Source organism: Eucalyptus grandis, chromosome 8 (assembly GCF_016545825.1).
Source record: "Eucalyptus grandis isolate ANBG69807.140 chromosome 8, ASM1654582v1, whole genome shotgun sequence".
Classification (NCBI taxonomy): domain Eukaryota; kingdom Viridiplantae; phylum Streptophyta; class Magnoliopsida; order Myrtales; family Myrtaceae; genus Eucalyptus; species Eucalyptus grandis.
In genome coordinates this window covers 14,488,433-14,507,977 of record NC_052619.1, presented here as the reverse complement: position 1 = coordinate 14,507,977, position 19,545 = coordinate 14,488,433, and the positions used below count along the sequence as shown (strand labels likewise).

The 19,545-nt window shown below is 41.4% G+C and overlaps 1 protein-coding gene across 1 annotated transcript; it reads left to right on the top strand.

Annotated features, from left to right (window-relative positions):
- Nucleotides 1–4,644: 4,644 nt before the first annotated feature.
- LOC104456717 (hypothetical protein) lies at nt 4,645–5,181 on the top strand. The gene has a single exon (XM_010071569.3). The coding sequence runs from the start codon at nt 4,645–4,647 to the stop codon at nt 5,179–5,181; it is 537 nt and encodes a 178-aa protein (XP_010069871.2).
- The last annotated feature ends 14,364 nt before the right edge of the window (nt 5,182–19,545 follow it).

The window sequence follows — 19,545 nt, the reverse complement described above, 5'->3', positions numbered from 1 at the left end:
AGTGGATATCATATTTTGAGTTATCTCGATAAATTTATTTTTCAGTATCGTACTGGATATTCGCCCTTATTTGATAGATACTTCTATTCTAATTAAAACGTGAGCTCTAATTGAAAATACTTATCTAGCCTAGGAAAAGAAAAACAATCGAAGATACTTTGCTCGAATCTATTTCATCACAAAAGGGATGGTAAATTCTTATTATCTACGCGAGGCATATTACAAGCACACATTTTAGGCCTGGCCTTGCCAACAAAGGTGTTACAATATGAGAAATACATACCAAAGGAACTAAAGTCCAAATATCTCTAGCATACAAAAATTCTTCATAAGCTATATCCTATCCCAAGATGTAGACTGACCAAATTAGGGTCACCGAGGGCCACAAATTTGGGCACCGGATTCATCGACGACTAGACATTTTAACTTTGTGATTGTAATTTTGGGTACGCATTTGCTCGTAGAATTGAGCAATGAATTGCTCGGCCTTGACATCGATCGTCTCGTCGCCTTCCTCGATGCCATGGTCATGATCGCTGTCCTCGCTACCGCAATCGAGATCCGCAAGGTTAACCGCGGATGCAAACCAGCTCCCTCCTTCCTCGGAAGCGGAAGATCGAGAGGACGAGCGTGTCATCTTGCGCGGCGCGGACACGGGCGACAAGAGCTCGTCCTCGTATCCCTCGTTTGTTGAGGGTGGGGTCACAGAGCCCGACGCGCGAGGGTGCTGCGGCGACCGATGGGCATGGAGGTGCAAAGGACGCATTGACCCCACGACCTTGGTCAGCATGCCTCTGGAAGAAGGGTCGCTATCTATTGACACGCCAGCCTTCTTCTCAGCGCAGCGGCATCGCCTGAGCATTGCCGCCCGGAAGATGTTCATCCCACCGGGCTTTTTCCTCCCGGCCGAGGCTTGCAGGTCGGTGAGGAGCGGCTGCATGTTGTGCTTGGTAGGCATTTAGCGGCAGCGGCGGCAGTGGCAACGGTGAGGAGGCGGTGATGCGAAATATTTGCGACCTTCAATATGGGAGGAGAAATGAGGGCGTTTTGCTCTTCTGGGTCCTAATAGTTCTTCTGGGTCTCTCCTCGCAAAGAGAAGGGGAGATCCGAGAGAGGATGGAATTTTGCTATATATATGCAGAGACGTCCATCTTAACTTTTGCCAAGATAAATTTAGCAAATCATCGACGACTTTTTAGCGAGAATTTCCTGATGTGATCAACGCTTCCGAACATTTGTAAACGCCTTAGCTCCATCGTAATTATGTTTATTTCGTCTTAAAAACTTCAGTATCAATATCTATCTACAAAATACTTCCTTGGTTAAGGAAAATATTGATTATTTGATGAGTAATTACGAGTCTTGAAATATTGATATGCACGACATTCCCTCAAAAATGTAAATTGATTGAATCTTAGCTTACGGTTAAGCAAAATGGGCAGCTTTTCCCCTGATCAGTTTTGGGCCTATCTCCACAATGAATATCCGTTGAAAATTTTGGAAATAATCTGCTCCCTAATCTTTCAGGTATATGTAAAGTCTTAATTAAAACTAGGATAAAAACCTCTACCCTAGTATGCTATGTCTATCTTTAAAATTTATGTTTCAATTTGTAAAGCAATTGAGCAAAAAATAGCAGCCTTTTTACAGAAGAAATAACAGAGCCAAATTGGGAATTCATCGGAATTCATCAGAGAGAATGAGAAGTTTTGAAGACTAGGAAGGATGATCGAGGACTTGGTTTATGGGACTTGCTCACTTTCAACAAAATCATGTTAGGAAAGCAAGCATGGAGAATGGCTCAGGACCCCTCCTCCTTATGGTGTCAACTGACGAAAGGCGTATGCTTCCCTGATAAGGACTTTCGGCATGCGGAAAAAGGAACAAGATCATCACGGCATCGGCAAAGTTTGGTAAAGGAAATGGAGGCAATCGTCAATTTGGGAATGTGGTCGGCTGGGGACAGAGACCTTTGGCTAAAAGAGTGGACTGCTGGGAGGACCAGCAACAGGAGACGAACCTACTAGAGTTACACATCTCAACATCTGGAAAGCTTAGAACAATTTCAGTCATCCGCAGGAAGCCAAAGCCAGGTCCGGAGCAGCTCGAGCAATGTTAGCGACAGAAACTCGAAAACGAAGAACTGCGCTTGGGCCACGATGAACAAGGCTGCTCAAGCCCAGCGGAAAGAAAAACTCTCTGAAAGTAGGCCTTTCTTACCCTTTCCACCCAGGCCTTTTTCTTACTTACTTCGAGTTTCAGGGCTTGGACTTTGTCGATGCGTACGATGAAACTCGAAACCGCGTTACCTTCGTTGCTCTATAAATTTAGACTTATGCTAAAGCACATTATGTTATTTTACTAATCATATTATCTATCTTTTTGCTATTGTATTTACTTATTAAAAAATCAAAAATAAAAATACGCACGTAATTAATTAGGTTCTAGAAAGACTTTTTTGAGTTCCCTTATTGTTAAGCTGACAAATTTGAGACCTCATATGGAACTATTCTCGCTATCAACCTTATCCCTCAACCCGTTCATCACTATCACCGCTATATTGCCAAAAGAAGCAAAGTGATTAGCAATGACAATTAAAATGCGGAATAGAAAATAAAAAGGCTAATCTTCATCCATTTTTTCCATCTAAAAATGAAAAAACACACAGTTCAGTGTAAAGTTGGTAAGGTTGTATCATTTATAAAATCTTTGGGATCTAAATGTGCATCACTTTTGAAAGAAACAAATGTTCCATGCAAAGTTTTCTAGAGAATGAATTATATGTAGTCTGGCTGGCAAAACATCCAAACATGATCCGAGAAATCATAGGTTGGTATGAAAGCTTGGCATTTTCTCCTTACGTGTGAATTAGGTTATCCATTTGAGGTTGATGAACAGCTGGCAAATTAGCATAACAACATTCTTTCTTCCAACATGATTCCATGCAGTTGTTGGAGTAAAAATGATTTCATTTCGTTTTTCTAATATAAAGTTCACAGAAAATTACGTGAAAGATACATATGCGAGCGTCTTATATTCTTACACGATGATGTTTGCGGTACATATTTATTGGATGCACATGGATTTATTTTTTTGGGATGGTTACTATGTGCATGAATTTTTGGGTCCCTCACAATGAATTGAAGTCATTTTCTGTGCATAATATATATATATATATATATATATATATATATATATATATATATATATATATATATATATATTGGACACGGTAAATTGGCTGGCTTTCGTGTATTTCTCTGCTGTTGGGGTTGTCGATTTGTCACGTATTATCTTTGCGCTGGATTGCACTGCAGTTTTCAGCTGCGTGAAGATAACTTATGTTTAGGTACTTTGGTTTTGACTTGAGATTAAGTCAGTCAGAAAAAAGGAAGCATCCTATGAGTAGGGAAAACTGCTCACACGGTTTAGAAAAATCCAACGCTCCACCAATCATCTCTGTATCTGTCTGTCTCTCTCTCAAATAATTCGTAATCGGCCTTTGCAATATAAAAATCTTTTATAACTAATAAGCGTTTACTAAGGGCAAAGTCCAGAAAACTTTTGTTTAAGTGGCTTATTATTCAAAATGTAGTAACAACTTCATTAGAGTTCTGTTGTCCGGGACCAATGGCGGACCCGAAAGAAGGAACTGGTAGAAGTCATCGCCTCTTGATCATTGATGCCGTGGATTATTATATATTCTTGGGAATTGGGCTATAAGAGTAGATGTCCGACGATCCAGAGGTCGTGAAGTACTCTATAAGCCTTAGTAATTGTTTACGGGCAGTTGGTGAAATTTGTAAATATGATTCAGTTTATTAGTCATAAATTACCTAAAACCTTGCGGAGGTTTAGTGGCCCGAAAGTTGGTTGAACACCCGACAAGTCCGGTGATTTGGTCTTAATCCAAGGCTTGGCCCACGCATGTAGCCCTGACTTAGAGCAGGTTGCATGTAGTTTTTGAATTTTGAAAATGTAACTTTTACTTCCCAAGTTAGAAATTGTCTAGTGCCCCGACCAACTACGCCAAACAACACAATTTTTAACCTTTTTCACAAGACGGATTAACTTTAGGGGATAACTTTACATCTCAAAGTCACCTATTGAGAGACCAAGACATTAGCATAACACATTTTGGACAGATCGAACTGCCCTCTTTCTTTCCTTTTCCCACCCCCTCAAAGTCGAGTCTGCGGCAGATCAGGGTAGAGAGAGAGAGGTGTATGATTGAGAATAAGCAAGGGTTTGGGATAAATTTCTTGACAAAGCAGGGATGTTTTGGTCTCTTTGCGCCTCCTAGGCTCTATATATATATTTGCGGCTCCTAAGCAGAAAGGAACAAATAAACACAACAAAGATCCAGCAGATCTATCGAAGTCCGCGTACAGCCGTGTTGCTTACCAGTTCACACCACCCTTATTCATTCCCGTCCCCACACCAAACAGCTCTTGCTCTGTCCTCTTTCTCTAACGCCGCGTTATTGTGCGACATCTCGCATCCAGTATATAAACTCTCCGAACTCTGCTCATTCTCTCTCAGATCACACAACGCACACCAGCTTTTTGATCCCTCTGCACACATCCACACCTTCATCGCTCACTCATACCTCTATCTGAGTATCAACAGAGGGAGCCCGAAAAGATGGCCAAGGCAAACAAGTCCAGCATCTCTCGCCGGGCGTGGAACCTCCTGCGCCTCTCGCTGCTCTGGGGAAGGCGAGGTGGGGCATTCAAGCTGCAGATCCGCCTGCTCGTGCCCAAGTTCCTCAAGACCGTTGGCCATGGGGCGACCCCTCGTGGCCACATCTGGTACGGTGAGCGGGAGCTCTCCTTCGAGAGGACGCCAATTGTCCACGTGAAGATGCACCGGCCTGGGTCCATGCGATTCATGCTCCCGTGCGTCAACCCGAAAGTCGATTTCGATATGGAGTTCGATGACGAGGATGGCAATGGAGTTTATAATGGATATGACAGTACGAAGAAGAGCTTCTTCCTAGAAAACGCAGATGAGCAAGAGTGCTTCTACGACGACAACGGGAGGATCCAATGTGAGGAGGAAGAGCGGGGGATCGACTCAAGAGCGGAGGAGTTCATAGCCAAATTCTACGAGCAAATGAAGCTCCAGAGGCAGATATCGTATCTTCAGTACAACGAGACGCTGAACCGAAGCACGAGTTAAATAGATAGTCATCCGGCATTGATAACTTTCAAACCACATTCCAATTTTCGTCAACGAGTTCTTTTCGTGACGCAGAGTCGCGGCACTTATGTATACAGGCGAGATCTCCAGATTTCCATTGATTTTTTTTTTCAGTGCTTTTGTTTTGCGGTTAAAAGTTGCAGTCCCAACTGATACACAACTCATAAGTGGGTTAGAAGAGAGACCGAAGAAATTCTTGTCAAGTCATTGACGCATTCAGTCAGAGAACTACATAGTCGCTTGATTCAGCAGATTATGACCTGGACATTAGTGTTTCTGTTCCAACAGTTGAAATTAATCATGGGAGAGGCAGATCCTTAAATTTGAAATATCGGAAAACAAGAATGAGGCATCAAATATGTGTCCAGTAAAGTGCTCCTCAGCAATGTCGGAAAACTATTTTCCATTGCATATGTACTACATATGTCATACATTTTACCCTCGTTTATAGACATTGATTTATTATCCGTGTGTTCCTCATTGCATCCAATCCAATCACCACAAACAACTCAGTTCTATCAAAAGTGAGTTCAGAAGTCCATTCCCATGCATTGCATGACAGAGTATTGTTGGGGGTTGGTTCAATCCGAATCTAGCCAGACCTGCCTTGGGCCTGTTTTGCAAAGTCAAGCACAGCACAATTTTCTCAAGGAAAGTACAAAGTGAACTCGCACAGGAGGGCTTGAGGGTTTTGAGTCTTCACAGTGCTGGATAGAGACGATGTTACTTAATTTATACATAAAAAAGAATGTAATTGGTGTGCGAATATTCAAAGTAGAAGTTATAATGACTAAAACTTTTAAAATAATTGGGTGTGATCCTATAAAATTTTACACTTAGATCCCTAATCTTTCGAGTATTGGACACCACCTTGAAATTTGTATAAATGTACATGTTTTCTATCATTCATTAACAAATTAAATACATAAATAAAAAGTCCCGAGTCATCTTTTCCATGTCAATGATCATGGGCACGGTAACATCGGGTTTCCCACCTAGCAGTAGAGTCGTGACTAAGGTTGGATTTAGGAATTGCGAGACTTGTTTGAGTTTCTATTTAGAAAATTAAATGGGGTTTGGATTTTTTATTTATTTATTTGAAACTCGAAACTAGCTGGTTACATTGCTCTAAAAATATTAGTATTATTTTATTTCGCCAAAAATATCAACAAAGCATATTTTAAAGAATGGATAGATGAACCAATTGATGCAGGATATGATGAGTCTTTTGCTGATTATTTGATAGGAAACGCGAACTGACAAGAAAATTAGAAGTACAAAGACTAGAAACAATCGCTACCAATCATGTAAAGAGGTATTGGAATGTAAACATAACAAGAAGATGAAATCGAACAACTAGTGTTCGTTGATTGATTGGTCATTCCTTCTTCAAATTACAGTCATACCTTCTTCAAATTTCAATCCTGATATTTATAGCTACTAGACGACGGTTAACAACAGTTACAAAGAAGACAAATGATATTCTACGCGACTTCTAAAATTTAGCAGCATGTATTAATAAACAATTACTAAAATACTCACTACTCGATCATTATGGCCTCATCACTTGCCCCACGTCAACGAGTACTTCCACAGCTTGCCACTCCTCTTCGCAGTTACAACAGCTCATGTTTCTCGGCCATTATCATTCATGGCTTTTGAGAATTATGGCTTCGCAATTTGATGATCGTGCTGGCTTTACAAATGAATGGGTCATTATGGTTGTACTCGAGACTGTTGATTTCGTGTCCTGAACACTTTTCTAGTCCTTAATTTATCGATCTTCACTCCAGTTTCAATTCCTTCATCAACTAAACCAAATCTTGTTCCTCGACACTCGTGGCTCAAGACTCCGTATATTTTTTATTGCATCACCTATCGGTGACTTCTCATCACTTTTGTTGATTGCCCATAGTTGCCAACCCAAAGGATTAAGTGAATTTTACCTCAACCATGTTCTGCTGATCTCCTCCAATCCGAGTCGACGGTCAGGGACTTGGGCAATTTTTTTGGTGTCAACATGCCTAATACACACAAAATTATCTAACTAATAATGCATAGTTAGGTTCAAAAAAGATTTTTTGGAGTCTCTTAATGATAAGTGGACAAGTTTGAGACACCATCTAAAACTTTATCTTGCAATTGGACCAGGTTATATTTAGATTATCTGGGTTTGAGTTTAGGAAACAGTTATATAGCTATATCAAACTATTCCTGCTATCATCCTTACTCACCGATCAATTGCCGCTATCGCCAGTCACCACCGTGTCACCAAAAGAAGTGATAGTTTTTTCACAAAAACAAAGTAATTACAGTTGAAATTTGAAAGAAAAATAAAATTTTAATCTCTATAACAAAAAAAAAAAAAAATCCAAATATGAAATTCTGTTTACAATCTATAAATAGTACCTTCAATAAAATAGGCATAAGTTAGCTCCACGGCACTCCATCCATTTTTTCCATCTAATATGAAAAAGAACACATTTCTATTCAAAGTTCAATAAGGTTGTATCATTTGAAATCTTTGGGATCTAATGCGAGTCAACTCTAAAGTTCAGGACTCTATCTCTCTCCCTCCACTTTTTTTCATATTAGAATTTCAAGAAACGGACGTTTTTGTGAAAGGTTAGAGAGGGGTGTGTCATGCGAAAGTTTAGAGTCTAGAGTATACCACTTCAAACATGTTTCATTAGTTGAATTAGACGGAGTTAATTGAATGACACGATTTTTCACAAGATTGAATCCTGGGCGAGGTCTTATAAGCCCTCATTTGCCGCTGGCGAGGGTCGCCTTGCCTGAGTCCTCGCTAGGCACTGGTGAGCTGACCCTCGCTTAGATCTAGCGAGGATTGGCCTTGCCTATGGCTAGTGAAGGTTGCCCAAATGATGTCGGCTCTCCCATGTGGCTTTAGAGGGGCCTCACTTGTCCCTCTTTGGGCATCGTCGATAGCTAGCCATCGCTTGAGATTGACAATTGGCGAAAATGAAAAGAAAAAATGAAAAGGAAAGAAGAAAAGAATAAAAGTAAAAAAATTAGAAGACAAAATGCCTTTGACTAGCTAGTAAGTCCAACCCTTCTTTAATTGTGACATGGCCACTTTAGCTCTTTATTTGAAAATTTCCTTGGATACTTTAATATTTTGCTTTCTTTAGGGATCAAACCTTCAACCTTAAACTACCCATTCAAATACTTTGTAGTCACAATTATTTTTCCCTAAATTTCAAGAGACATTTTGATAATGTAAATGTTATCTATATATTAGCAAAAAAAATAAGATTAAGAAAGCGAAAAAAGATACCGAAGTAATAAAATCAGTGGTACATATGTAAGTGTATTTACGTGATTTTCCATTTTAAAAATTCTCAATGAGGGTAATGAAATGAAAAAGGGAGATGGAATTGATAATTTCAGCACTAACTATTAACTATATAGATATTGAGTTTTGAAACTCTACATCAGTATAGGCGAATAATGTATATTTAAAGTATGATTAAAGACATTTGAGGAAGAAAAGAAGGAATGAGTAATTTTATAAATTCAATGATAAGAAAATTTGTGCGTCGAAGAAAAAGGGTAAAAAAAGAAAGAAAAATTCTTGAAAATCAGATCTAAAGCCAGCCCAGCCCAGCCCAGCTCAATGAAGTTAGGCCCAATGTTTGCAGGCGGCAAAAGGCCAACAGTTTCTCTTATTTCACTTTCCTTTCAACCATAAAAAAATAAAAGCGCATAACAAAAAGCAAACATACTTCGTGCTTGCCCCGTCGCAGTCGTAGTTGCAGCTGCAGGAAGAAGTGGGAGATTAACAGGGAAAGAGCTTCGGCTTCTTGCGGATTGGGCCTTCTCTGATATCAAGGTCTCAATCTTTCTTCGTGCCCTCCTCACCTCTCTCTTCGCTAAACGGTGGGTTCGTCGCGTTTTCGTTGAATTTCGTGGCCCCTCCATTCAATTAGAGTCGGTTCAGTTTCGCTTCTGTGTTTCTGATGCTTGTAATGGTAGGAGAATGCATGATAGATGCTGAATATTTCACGTTTGGTTCTAGTTCTGCGATGTTTATCAATCATTTATAATTGGGTTTGCCATTGAAAGATTAGTTTCATTAGTTTTCTTCTTCTTTTTTTTTTTTTTGGTGAAAGGTAATAAATATATTGAGAAAAGATCAACTGAACAAAAAGATCACGGCATCAAAACCCACACTCAAAACAACATATCATAATGAGTGGAAAGATGCCGGGTGTAAAAGCCACAGTCTTGACAATCCATTAACAACTAGAAAGGAAAAGCACAGCAAGAACAATCGGTGAATAGATACAAAACGCTCTTAGGTAGGGAGAGAACCATCTTTAGGAAGCAGCAAAAGTCGCTGCACCAATTGCCTTAATCAAGACGCACTAGCTGAAAGGAAGGGAATTAACGATCCACCGAAAAGATGACCGGGTCAATACCCTAGCTCTGCTGCAACCTTCTATTCTTGAAGTTATCTTCAACATTCCTAACAGTGATCTCCTTATCTCTAACCACTTTGAAGAGATGGTTCTTCATAACTGGGACAGAAAGAGGCTGTTCTTTGAAGAGAATGCTGTTCTTGTTGTTCCAAATAATATGACACAGCACTTTGAAGGAGAAGCGAGCTATGCACGTATAAAACTCATTTCCCATAAGCATGGCGGTGGCCCAACAGATATTATCCTCCCACGACCTGTTATGCCAAGGTAGATTGCATTTGGCCGCCCAAAAGAAGGCAACCCCGGCCGTGACACGACATCCAAAAAACAGATGGTCAATAGAATCCGGTACATCGTTACAGAAGGCACAAGCACCACTATCTATTCTGCCATGCGACGATAAAAGTGTTTAGGTGAGCAGCTGTTGACACCTAAAATTTTCGTCGACATTTTAATCATCCATTTTGCAGAAATATAAAAAAATAAAGAGCCAAAAATAAATAAATAAAGAGAAAAAAGAAAACAAAAAGAAAACAAAAGAAAACAAAAAGAAAAAAATGAAATGAAATGAAAAGAGAAAAAATAAGAAATAAGGAAAACGAAAAGAAAAAGGAGAGAAAAAGAAAATATAAAAGAAAGAAAAAAAATAATAGAAAAGGGGGCTCTCTTTTTCTCTCGCTCTCTCTTTTTCTCTTGCTCTCTCACGGACTCTCTCTGGGATGCTCTCTCTCTCTCTAAAACGACTTCTCTCTCTGGGGGGATCGATCAGTTTTGGCGGGCTGAAGCGCTCTCTCTCTGGTTGATTCTCTCTCCTTTGGCTGTCTCCAAAACCGACGATCTCTTCCTCTGAATCGGTGGTTAGGGCCCTTCAGCAATGGTGCCAGCCGTTCCTTGATTCAGTCAACGCGCACGGTAGCCACCCCGATCTAGCCCCGCGCTTTGACATGGCGCCCGAGAAGAACAGCTTCGGCGCCAGCGACGACGCCGGTGAGGCTCGTGAACTTTAGCTTGTGCGGGAGGAAATCTCTCTCCCTCGCCGATTCTCCCACAGCAACCGAGAGAAGCGAGCAACCTCCTCCTTCGCTGAAATTCCCGTCTCCGGCCGAGTGGAGTGGGAGTTCTTTCCGGTTCCGCCGCCGGTGTTCGCCTATGCGAGAAAGACGGAGAACCTGCTCTTTGTTTCTTTTTCTTTTTCTCTTGGTTTTCTCTCGGAAACTGACTCTTCCTCGATCGATCGCTCTCAGGCGCTCGATTGGAAGTTCTCGCTCTCTCTGCAAAACGGCCGAATGATCTTGGAGTTTTACACGATCCTCCTCGATCCCCTGGTTGATTGATCTATCAATCGTCATCACCTCATCACCGCCAGGTTGTTTCTTTTAAGTTAAGTGGTAAGAATTGCTTGTACGCATAGTGTCACGCCCCGAACCCCGAGCTCGCGCACATCCCACTACGGTCGATCAAAAATGCGACATCCCAGGATATGTCGCCGACCCATTCATTTTATTTACGCATGCAGAAGCGAAATAAATCCCCTGACAACATTTAACTTGGGATAGAAAAGCAGGCAACCAATCACAATACCAACACTCATTTACAAACACAAAGGGTTTAAATACAACACTAGACTTTCTACAAAATAGACCAGCTCGACAAAAGGGGAACTATCCTACAACCAACTAGCAGGACACGCTCTCCAACCCTTATGACTTCACCTCTGCAACTCCTCAATGTCAACCAAAGCTATCTGGCCGCTCCGTCCACCGAGGACCTGAAATTTTAATCCCACAACCGGGATGAGACGATGTCTCAGCAAGTTCAACCCCCTAAACCCCTATTAGAAAGAAAATACGCCCGGTGGCCTAGCCACATCACACGAAGACTTATCTCGCCTCGGCCTTCATCCGCGAGTTAGCACCATTTATATAATTCAACCACGTACAATTATGATAACCAAACAACCATGGCACAATCACATTATCAAACAATTCAACCACTTGGATCGTCTCAGCGATCAATTGACTCGGCCGATTATATGTCATTCTAGCAAATCAATCATTGCTTTCAATCCCGACCCTATAGGAAGGTTTAACAAACAGTGGCAATCACGGCCCTACTCGGCACGACCTTTAATTAGGTGGTTCATCACGGCCTCACTGGGCACGACCTCTAATAGGTGGTCAATCACGGCCTCACTGGGCACGACCTCTCCTAGGTGGTACATCACGGCCTCACTGGGCACAACCTCTCATAGGTGGTCAATCATGGCCTCACTGGGCACGACCTCTCCTAGGTGGTACATCGCGGCCTCACTGGGCACGACCTCTCATAGGTGGTTCATCACAGCCCTATTAGGCACGACCTCTCATAGGTGGTTCATCACGGCCCTATTAGGCACGATCTCTCATAGGTGGTACATCACGGCCTCACTGGGCACGACCTCTAATAGGTGGTTAATCACGGCCAATCTCCCATCAATTTCTACACTTAGGATTTTATAAAGAATCCCTATTTATCACAATCACACTCCATTTGCCACAATCAATTCATCAAATTTAAATTCTAAATGCACAGCAGCGATCATCACGAAATTCTGAGAATTTAAGGTCCAAAAATAATTTTTCGGATTATTAAATAATTAAATTTATTCCGAAAATTAATTAAATAATAATATTCATATTTTTCACAATCCACATTCAATTTATAATATCCAATTATCAATTTCAAAATCTGACTACACTAGCCGACGGCACGAAAATTCTGAGAATTTAGGGTCGACAAAATTTTCGGAATTTAATAAATAATTAAATTTATTCCGAAAATAATTAAATAATAATATTTTATTAATTTCGAATAAAATATATTATTAAATTATATAATAATTTCGAGACATTTAAATAAATCAAAAGTAAATTCATTTATGTCAAATCAAGGCTTATTTTAAATAAACATACTTACCCTTAATTAAGCACATTTTAAATTAAACCACAACCTTAATCAAATCTACTCTTAATTAACCTAAACTAACAACCTAATAATACTTAACATAAAATAAACCTCCCTAAGCATAATTAACCCTCTAAGCGAGGTTTAGTGAGCTAAACTCACCGGATTAGCGAGCCGAGCGGACCAAAACGACGGGGACGCCGAGGAGAACAACTTTCCTCAAAGTGGGCCGAGCATCCGGGCTCGGGAAGGCGGCCAAAACGGGCCAAACACCCGCTGCCATAACCATTTTTCCAGATTCTGTTTGGGGCCGATGGAGGGCGGATCCGGCGCCGGTTGAGGCGGCCAAGGGCGGCGGAGGCAAGGCGAAGCTCCGGCGGGCTAAGGCGGGGCCGCACGGTGGCTCATGGCGGCCGATTCGCGGCCTTGGCTGGCCGAACAACCTCCCGGAGGCGAAGACAAGTGAGGACGACGACGGTGGCTGCTGGCGCGAGCTGGGCGGAGCGGAGCGGAGTGGAGCGGCGAGGCGCACACGCGCGGGCGCGGGGCGGCGGACGGCGGCGGCGTGCGAGCAGGAGTGGACAGCCATGGGTGCGGCTTCTTCTTCTCTGCATTTTTCTGGTCTTCGCACCATGGAAATGGAGAAGAGAGGCAACGGGAGAGAGAGAGGGGAGGAGAGAGAAGAAGGAGAGAGAGAGAGAGAGAGATGATGGACCATTTTCTTTTTTTTCTTTTTCTTTTCTTTAACCCACAAAAATGGCCCACCACCATGACATCATGGGTGACATCACACTCCACTCACCCAATCCTCCACAACCTCTTCCACAGTTACAAATTTCATTTTCCGTGGGGTCCAATTCTTGTACACTAATTTCTCCAATTCCATTCAATTCTCTTCCAATTGAATCCAATTGAAGTTCATAAAATTAATCCAATGTCACCACACTTCAATTTACATCTTCACTTGTCCATATAACCAACTTAAGTCCCAAAAGCACGACCAAAGACGCAGGCCTACTATTTCTCGAGCCAAATTAGCCATTTTCGGATTTAATTTGCCAAAGAACTCGATTGCATGAAAAATCTTCCAAAGATAAGTCAATGATCCTAAAATGACTTGTGACACACCCAGTTTTCCAATTTCGATTCGATCTCAATTCCACGGTTAATTTCACTTTGGCACGATACTAGCGCGGCCCAACCTACCGGGTAGCCTTTAGAAATTTTTACGCATTTGACCTGTGGTTGATCATCTCAAGCCACAATGTACATCTTTGAAACATTGGCGACTTTCGGTTGTCGGGGTAATCTCAATGTTTCAAATATGAACACAGGGTACCCAATCGATAGAAAAGTCGGTCCAGTGCCGATCGACAAGAATTGTGCGATCCGGTGGAATCACCCACACTCGATCACATGCCTCTGTCGAGTCGACCTATCTCCGGTCTCTAATCGATTTTTATTTGTGTCGTAATAACCCTTGCAGATTAGCTCGATCGAAAGGTCGCTTCCTGGCCAAATTCTCGAGTCTGATGCATTAGAATTTCTTAACGACTTCACCCGATAGACTAGTTTTCACATGAGTGGCCGACTTAAGGAAAAGAACCATATGCGTGCTAATGAAATGCCCGTCTCAATTTATTAAAAATAGAATCGGAAAATCGGGATGTCACACATAGATTTTCTATTCTGATGTCTCTGTTCTGTATTGCTCTGTGCCATTCTGGTGTCAATAGTACTTCACACTACATGCTTACAACCTGTTCGATAGAAAGCCTGACTCCATTGCCGATAGTTCTTATTGCATTCTATTTACCAACGTCTTGATATTCAATTGAAATTGCGTTGGTTGTGTCTTTGCTGGATTTCCTGCATATAGTTGATTGAAATGTGAACTAATTAGATGTATAAGTGATGTATATCGAATGCTGTTCATGATTGTTTGCGTGGATCAAATTCTGTTCATGTGTGATTTTGTATATCAAATGGTTCTCCTGCATGTTACTTTGAGATGTTGAGTCCGCAAGGAAGAGGAGGAGACTGCTGTGCGTTCTTGATATTTTTCACGCAATACTTGTTCACAACCAGGATAATCAAACTAGTGAATTCGCAAAGAACCCGATCTGTAGTTCTTGGTTCATCTCCTCATTTAGCTGTTTGGATTTCTATCCCACAGAGAGGGTGAAACACCGAATTTATTTGATGATGAGTTCACTAATTGAAGTTCTACTTGAGGTTGATTGAGTTTGATTTCTATTAATCTGCAATTTCGTGTGTTTGTGATAGACTTTCTGTTTTGGCTTAAATGAAGTGATAGATGACGCTTTCTGATCTCGAGCCCTTTTAGACATAGAAAATAGACTTCTCAAGCTTCGATTTGATAGTTCACATGCCCTGAGAGGACGTCATTTGGTCACTTAAAAACACCTACAAAGTCTGTCAATTCTGCAGTAGTTTTTAGGTTGATTTGCTGTTCTGCGATTTTCTGTTTTAACTGGACTGAGCTGGTAGATGATGTTATTAGGACTTAATGTCTTCTAGAGATTTGTAATGGACTTCTCAAGCTTTCCATAGACATATTATATGTGCGATTTGGCCACCATTTGCCCTGCCTGATGCTTCTTGCAAAGAGCACTAATCTGCTGATGTGTTCTGCTTGTTATGATCTGATCTGACCACTTATACAAATGGCTTTGCTTGAGCTAGAAAAAAGACCTAAATTGCAATTGTCACCTAATAGGAATTCGTAAAGGACACCTTGAGGTTTCTAACAATGCCTAGTTTGTCCAATTTGCCCATCATTTGCCCCGCTTTTCTTTTTTTAAGATCAAGTTTTGAAGTCTGAATTTGTCTTGACCTGCAGTGCTGTCTTGTCTCTATGAATCTAACTGTCTACCAATTTTGTGTGATCTTATACATAATGATCTTGAGGATAAATTCTCAATGAAAGCTGTCCATAATATCCATATCCATCCCATGCTAAAATTTGAGAATTTTTAAGGTCAAATAACCTTAGAATTCAAGTTGACATGTAGCAATTTAAATTGTTATGCATTTTGCTCCTAATGACAAATCACATATCAATGTTAATGGATTTGTGTGGCCTTTTGCACATGGATTTAGGGTTAAATGTCTAAATCAAAATTTTTCTTCACATTTAACCCTACGTCATGTTCAAATTTCATGTTTTTCATGCATTGATTAGGTGGCTTAACAAATCAGTTATCATGCATCATTCTCTGATTTGCTTATGATTGATTTGCATGCTTTAGCGATTGTTGCTTTTCGGCCATGAATTTGACTTTACTTGAACTTGATACTCCTCAGGAAATTCCATTCATGAAAGTTGCTCTTTATAAAGTGCTTGATTTCTGTGCTTTTTTTTCTTAGAGCCAATCATACATGGGTTCTACCCCAATTCCCAATTGCTTTGATCTTAGTTGTGATGATTGTTTCTTTCACTTGTATGCACCTAGTCATAAATTTCTTAGATTAGGTTTAAATTAGGACCTTGAAGATGGAGAAGGCGTGAAGATGGTGGAGGTCGATGTCCATTTTGACCATTTTAATGTAATACCCATTTTCCCGACATATGTCTCGGGTTCCATGCATTGTATAAAACCCGACGAGTTGCGAGTTTTCTTTCTTTCCCAGCTGTTTTCTCTTTTACAATTTTAGAATTGCATGATTAGGTTTAACTGCTTTCCCTTGATTGTTTACTTCATGTCTTGCAATTTAATTTTCATTGACTGTTTTCCTTTCATTTCTTAGGAATAGAATAGAATAGAATATAATGAAAGTAATTCACCACGCATGATCATTTAGTATAGAATTGACGATCTTGAAATCATAAAAAGAAATGCATGGACATGTTAGGAAAAGACACAATATTCTGTTTAGGTACCGAAAGGGCGCTAATAGCAATATTAGCATAACCCAAGTCCCCGAATCTAGATATCTGGTTATGTAAGAATCGAGGGAATACTCCCGACCCTCGATTGGGTTTCTAGCCGACCCCCAAGATGAGGTTAGTGGCGACTCCTGTATTTTTTTTTTTTTTAGGTTGTTAAATACTTAGATCATATAAATAAATCCGCTATTGCGCGGGGTACGAGCTTGGGAGAGCTCGTGATCTCGTGAGGAAACTCTCGTGATTGAAGTACCCCTAAATCCGACCTTTCCCCTCCTTGGCCATTTCGAGGGGCGGCGAGATCGGGTCGCGACAGCAGCTTGCGCTTAGCTATAAGCTAAATGTTTACTTGATACCGTGGTGTAATTTCATTGTTCCAGATGAACATATGCCAAATGACTTGAGTCCTCTTTTGCTTGAAGGTCTCCCAAGCCATCTCAACAGTGAAGCATCCTGATTAATTCTCCCTCTAGAAAAAGCAATATGAATTCTGAGAGAGGCTCGGGAGGGGATGATCCCATGACTCAAGCACCAACTTGAGAGGTTGCCTAGCATTAGAGAAGAGATTAGCCACTGTTGCCTGCCTAGAAAGCCCTGAACTGTAGATGAATGAGCACAAAAAAATTAAGTTCAGGGGGCCCCTAGGGTGCCCCTAGGGTGCCAGTTGTCAAACCATAAGGAGGTAGAGAGGCCGTCTCCAATTCTCCAATAGAAGGCATTACGGACCTCGCTTATGAAGGATAGGATTTTTTTTCCAAGCCCAAGAACAGCAGGTGGGTTTCTTAGCAACCCAAAAATTCATTGATTTTAAAAACATGGAATGGATCCACTTGCACCACAAGGCTTTCTTGTGTGAAAATAGGAGCTAGATATGCTTCAGCATAGTAGCCTTGTTGCAATCCTTGAGCCTCCGGATGCCATGGCCTCCTTCCTTTTTTGGTAGGCACACTTCACCCCAGGCAACCTTAACACCCCCTCTCCCTAGTTTCGGGCCTTTCCATAGGAATTGCCTATATACTTTCTCAATTTGTTCCAACACGGCTATAGGTAAAATAAAAACTCTCGCCCAGTAGGCTTGGATAGCATGAAGGACTAACCTGATAAGCTAAAGCTGGCCAACAAAAGAGAGAAAGCGATGAGTCCAAATTGCACCCCCACAGTAATACGGTTAATAAGAACACAACAGTCTGCCTTGCTAAGCCTAGCGGTAATGATAGGAACCCCTATGTATCGTACTGGTAAACTACCTTCTTGGAAGTCGAGGTGGAGGAGGATTTGAGTCCTTAAAGCAGGCGATCCACCAGCCAAAAAGATTTCGCTCTTGGAATGGTTTGGGCACAAGCCACTCCAAGTCGGGAAGAGCTAGAGGCCCTCTTTGAGGAGACTTACAGAAGTTAGGTCCACCTCAATAAATAGGAAAACATCATTTGCAAAGAAAAGATGCGAGAGATTCGTCGCCTTGCATTGCCAGAAGAATTTAAACTCCGGCTTGTAAGAGGCCCTTATCAGGATTCTAGATAAGACCTCCATAACCAAAGTAAAAAGGTATGGAGAAATAGGATCACCTTGGCGTAGGTCGCGCCCACTTGCAAAGTAGCCATGAAGTTCCCCATTTAGAGCAATGGAAAACATGGGCATATGCACACATGTCATAATAGGCGTAGTCACGAAGTCGGGAAAGCCAAAAGCAAGCATAACTCTCTCCAGGAAACCCCAATCGACTGTGTCATAAATTTTTTTGAAATCAACCTTAATCGCACACTTAGGAAGGTATGATTCCAAATGGAAACTAGAAAAGAGTTCCTAAGCCATCAAGATATTGTTTCCGATCCGCCTGCCCTTCACAAAAGCGCTCTGAGTCGGACTAAAAACATTTTTTAGAACATCCGTAACTCGATTAGCCAGCACTTTTGTGATACACTTATATATAGTGTTGCAGCAGGCGATGGGCCTATAATCATCAACAGAAGTCGTATTGGGGACTTTGGGCACAAGCACCAGAATGGTGGTGTTTATCTCCCTCAAGAGCTTCCTCGTGACGAAGAAATCCCTCATTGTTGCTATGACCAAATGTCCAACTGTCTCCCAATTCTCCTTAAAGAATTAAGCTGTGAAGCCATTCGGGCCAGGGGACTTGCCCCTAGGTAGAGAGAAAAATGTATCCTGGATCTCCATCTCGATGACTAGTCAAACAAGAAAGCTACCTTGGTCGTCTGTAAGAGGATGTTGGATGGTCTCTCAAATCTCCCCAATGGACGGCCCTTGTTGCTCCACTTGCGGTGCCAGGAGATCCTGGAAATGCTCCACAAAGCGTTGCTGAACTAGGTACGGTTCAGTAATTTAGTTACCAGAGGAATCCAAAAAAGAAAGAACTCTATTCCGAAGTTGTCACTTGTTTACATACTGATGGAAGAACTTGGTGTTGCGATCTCCTTTCCTTGAGTCACCTGACTCTTGATTTCTGTCTGAAGAAGGACTCCTCACTAGCTCGAAGGTTAGCATAGATATTCGCTGGTCCTTTTCCAACTAAGCAAGATTAGTCGAGAAAGGATCCCTCTGAAGGTCGGCTTGCATGTTCTCTAAGGCGACCCTTGCTTTTGATGTCCTTGCTTGAGACAGTACTTGAGCGCCTTAAGCTTACGCATAAGCCTAAACATGGGAACCCCTTCCACCGAGTCCTCCCAGATTTGATTAACAATTGCATTGAACTGTGGATGCTTAATCCAGAAATCAAAAAAATTTCCTTCGAAGAATTGGGTTCAACACTTTAACCACCATAGATATGAGATCCGAGATACCTGGTGCTAGAAAGGAGGCTTTAGAGTAAGAGAAATCCATGCACCACCTAGAGTTCACAAGGACTCTATCAATCTTCCTAGCCTTCCTAGAAGATCTTGAGGAAGTTGTCCATGTATGCCTGAAACCAACATACCTAAGGTCTTCCAGTTCCAATTGCACCAATCACTGACCGAAATCATCAACATAGCCTTCGTTTCGTTAGTTTTCGTTTATGCTGCAGTAAGAATTTGAAGGACTTGAGCTAGAAGG

Excerpts from the sequence above, each read along its gene's own strand:
- LOC104456717 (XM_010071569.3), top strand. The coding sequence starts at position 4,645 with ATGGCCAAGGCAAACAAGTCCAGCATCTCTCGCCGGGCGTGGAACCTC.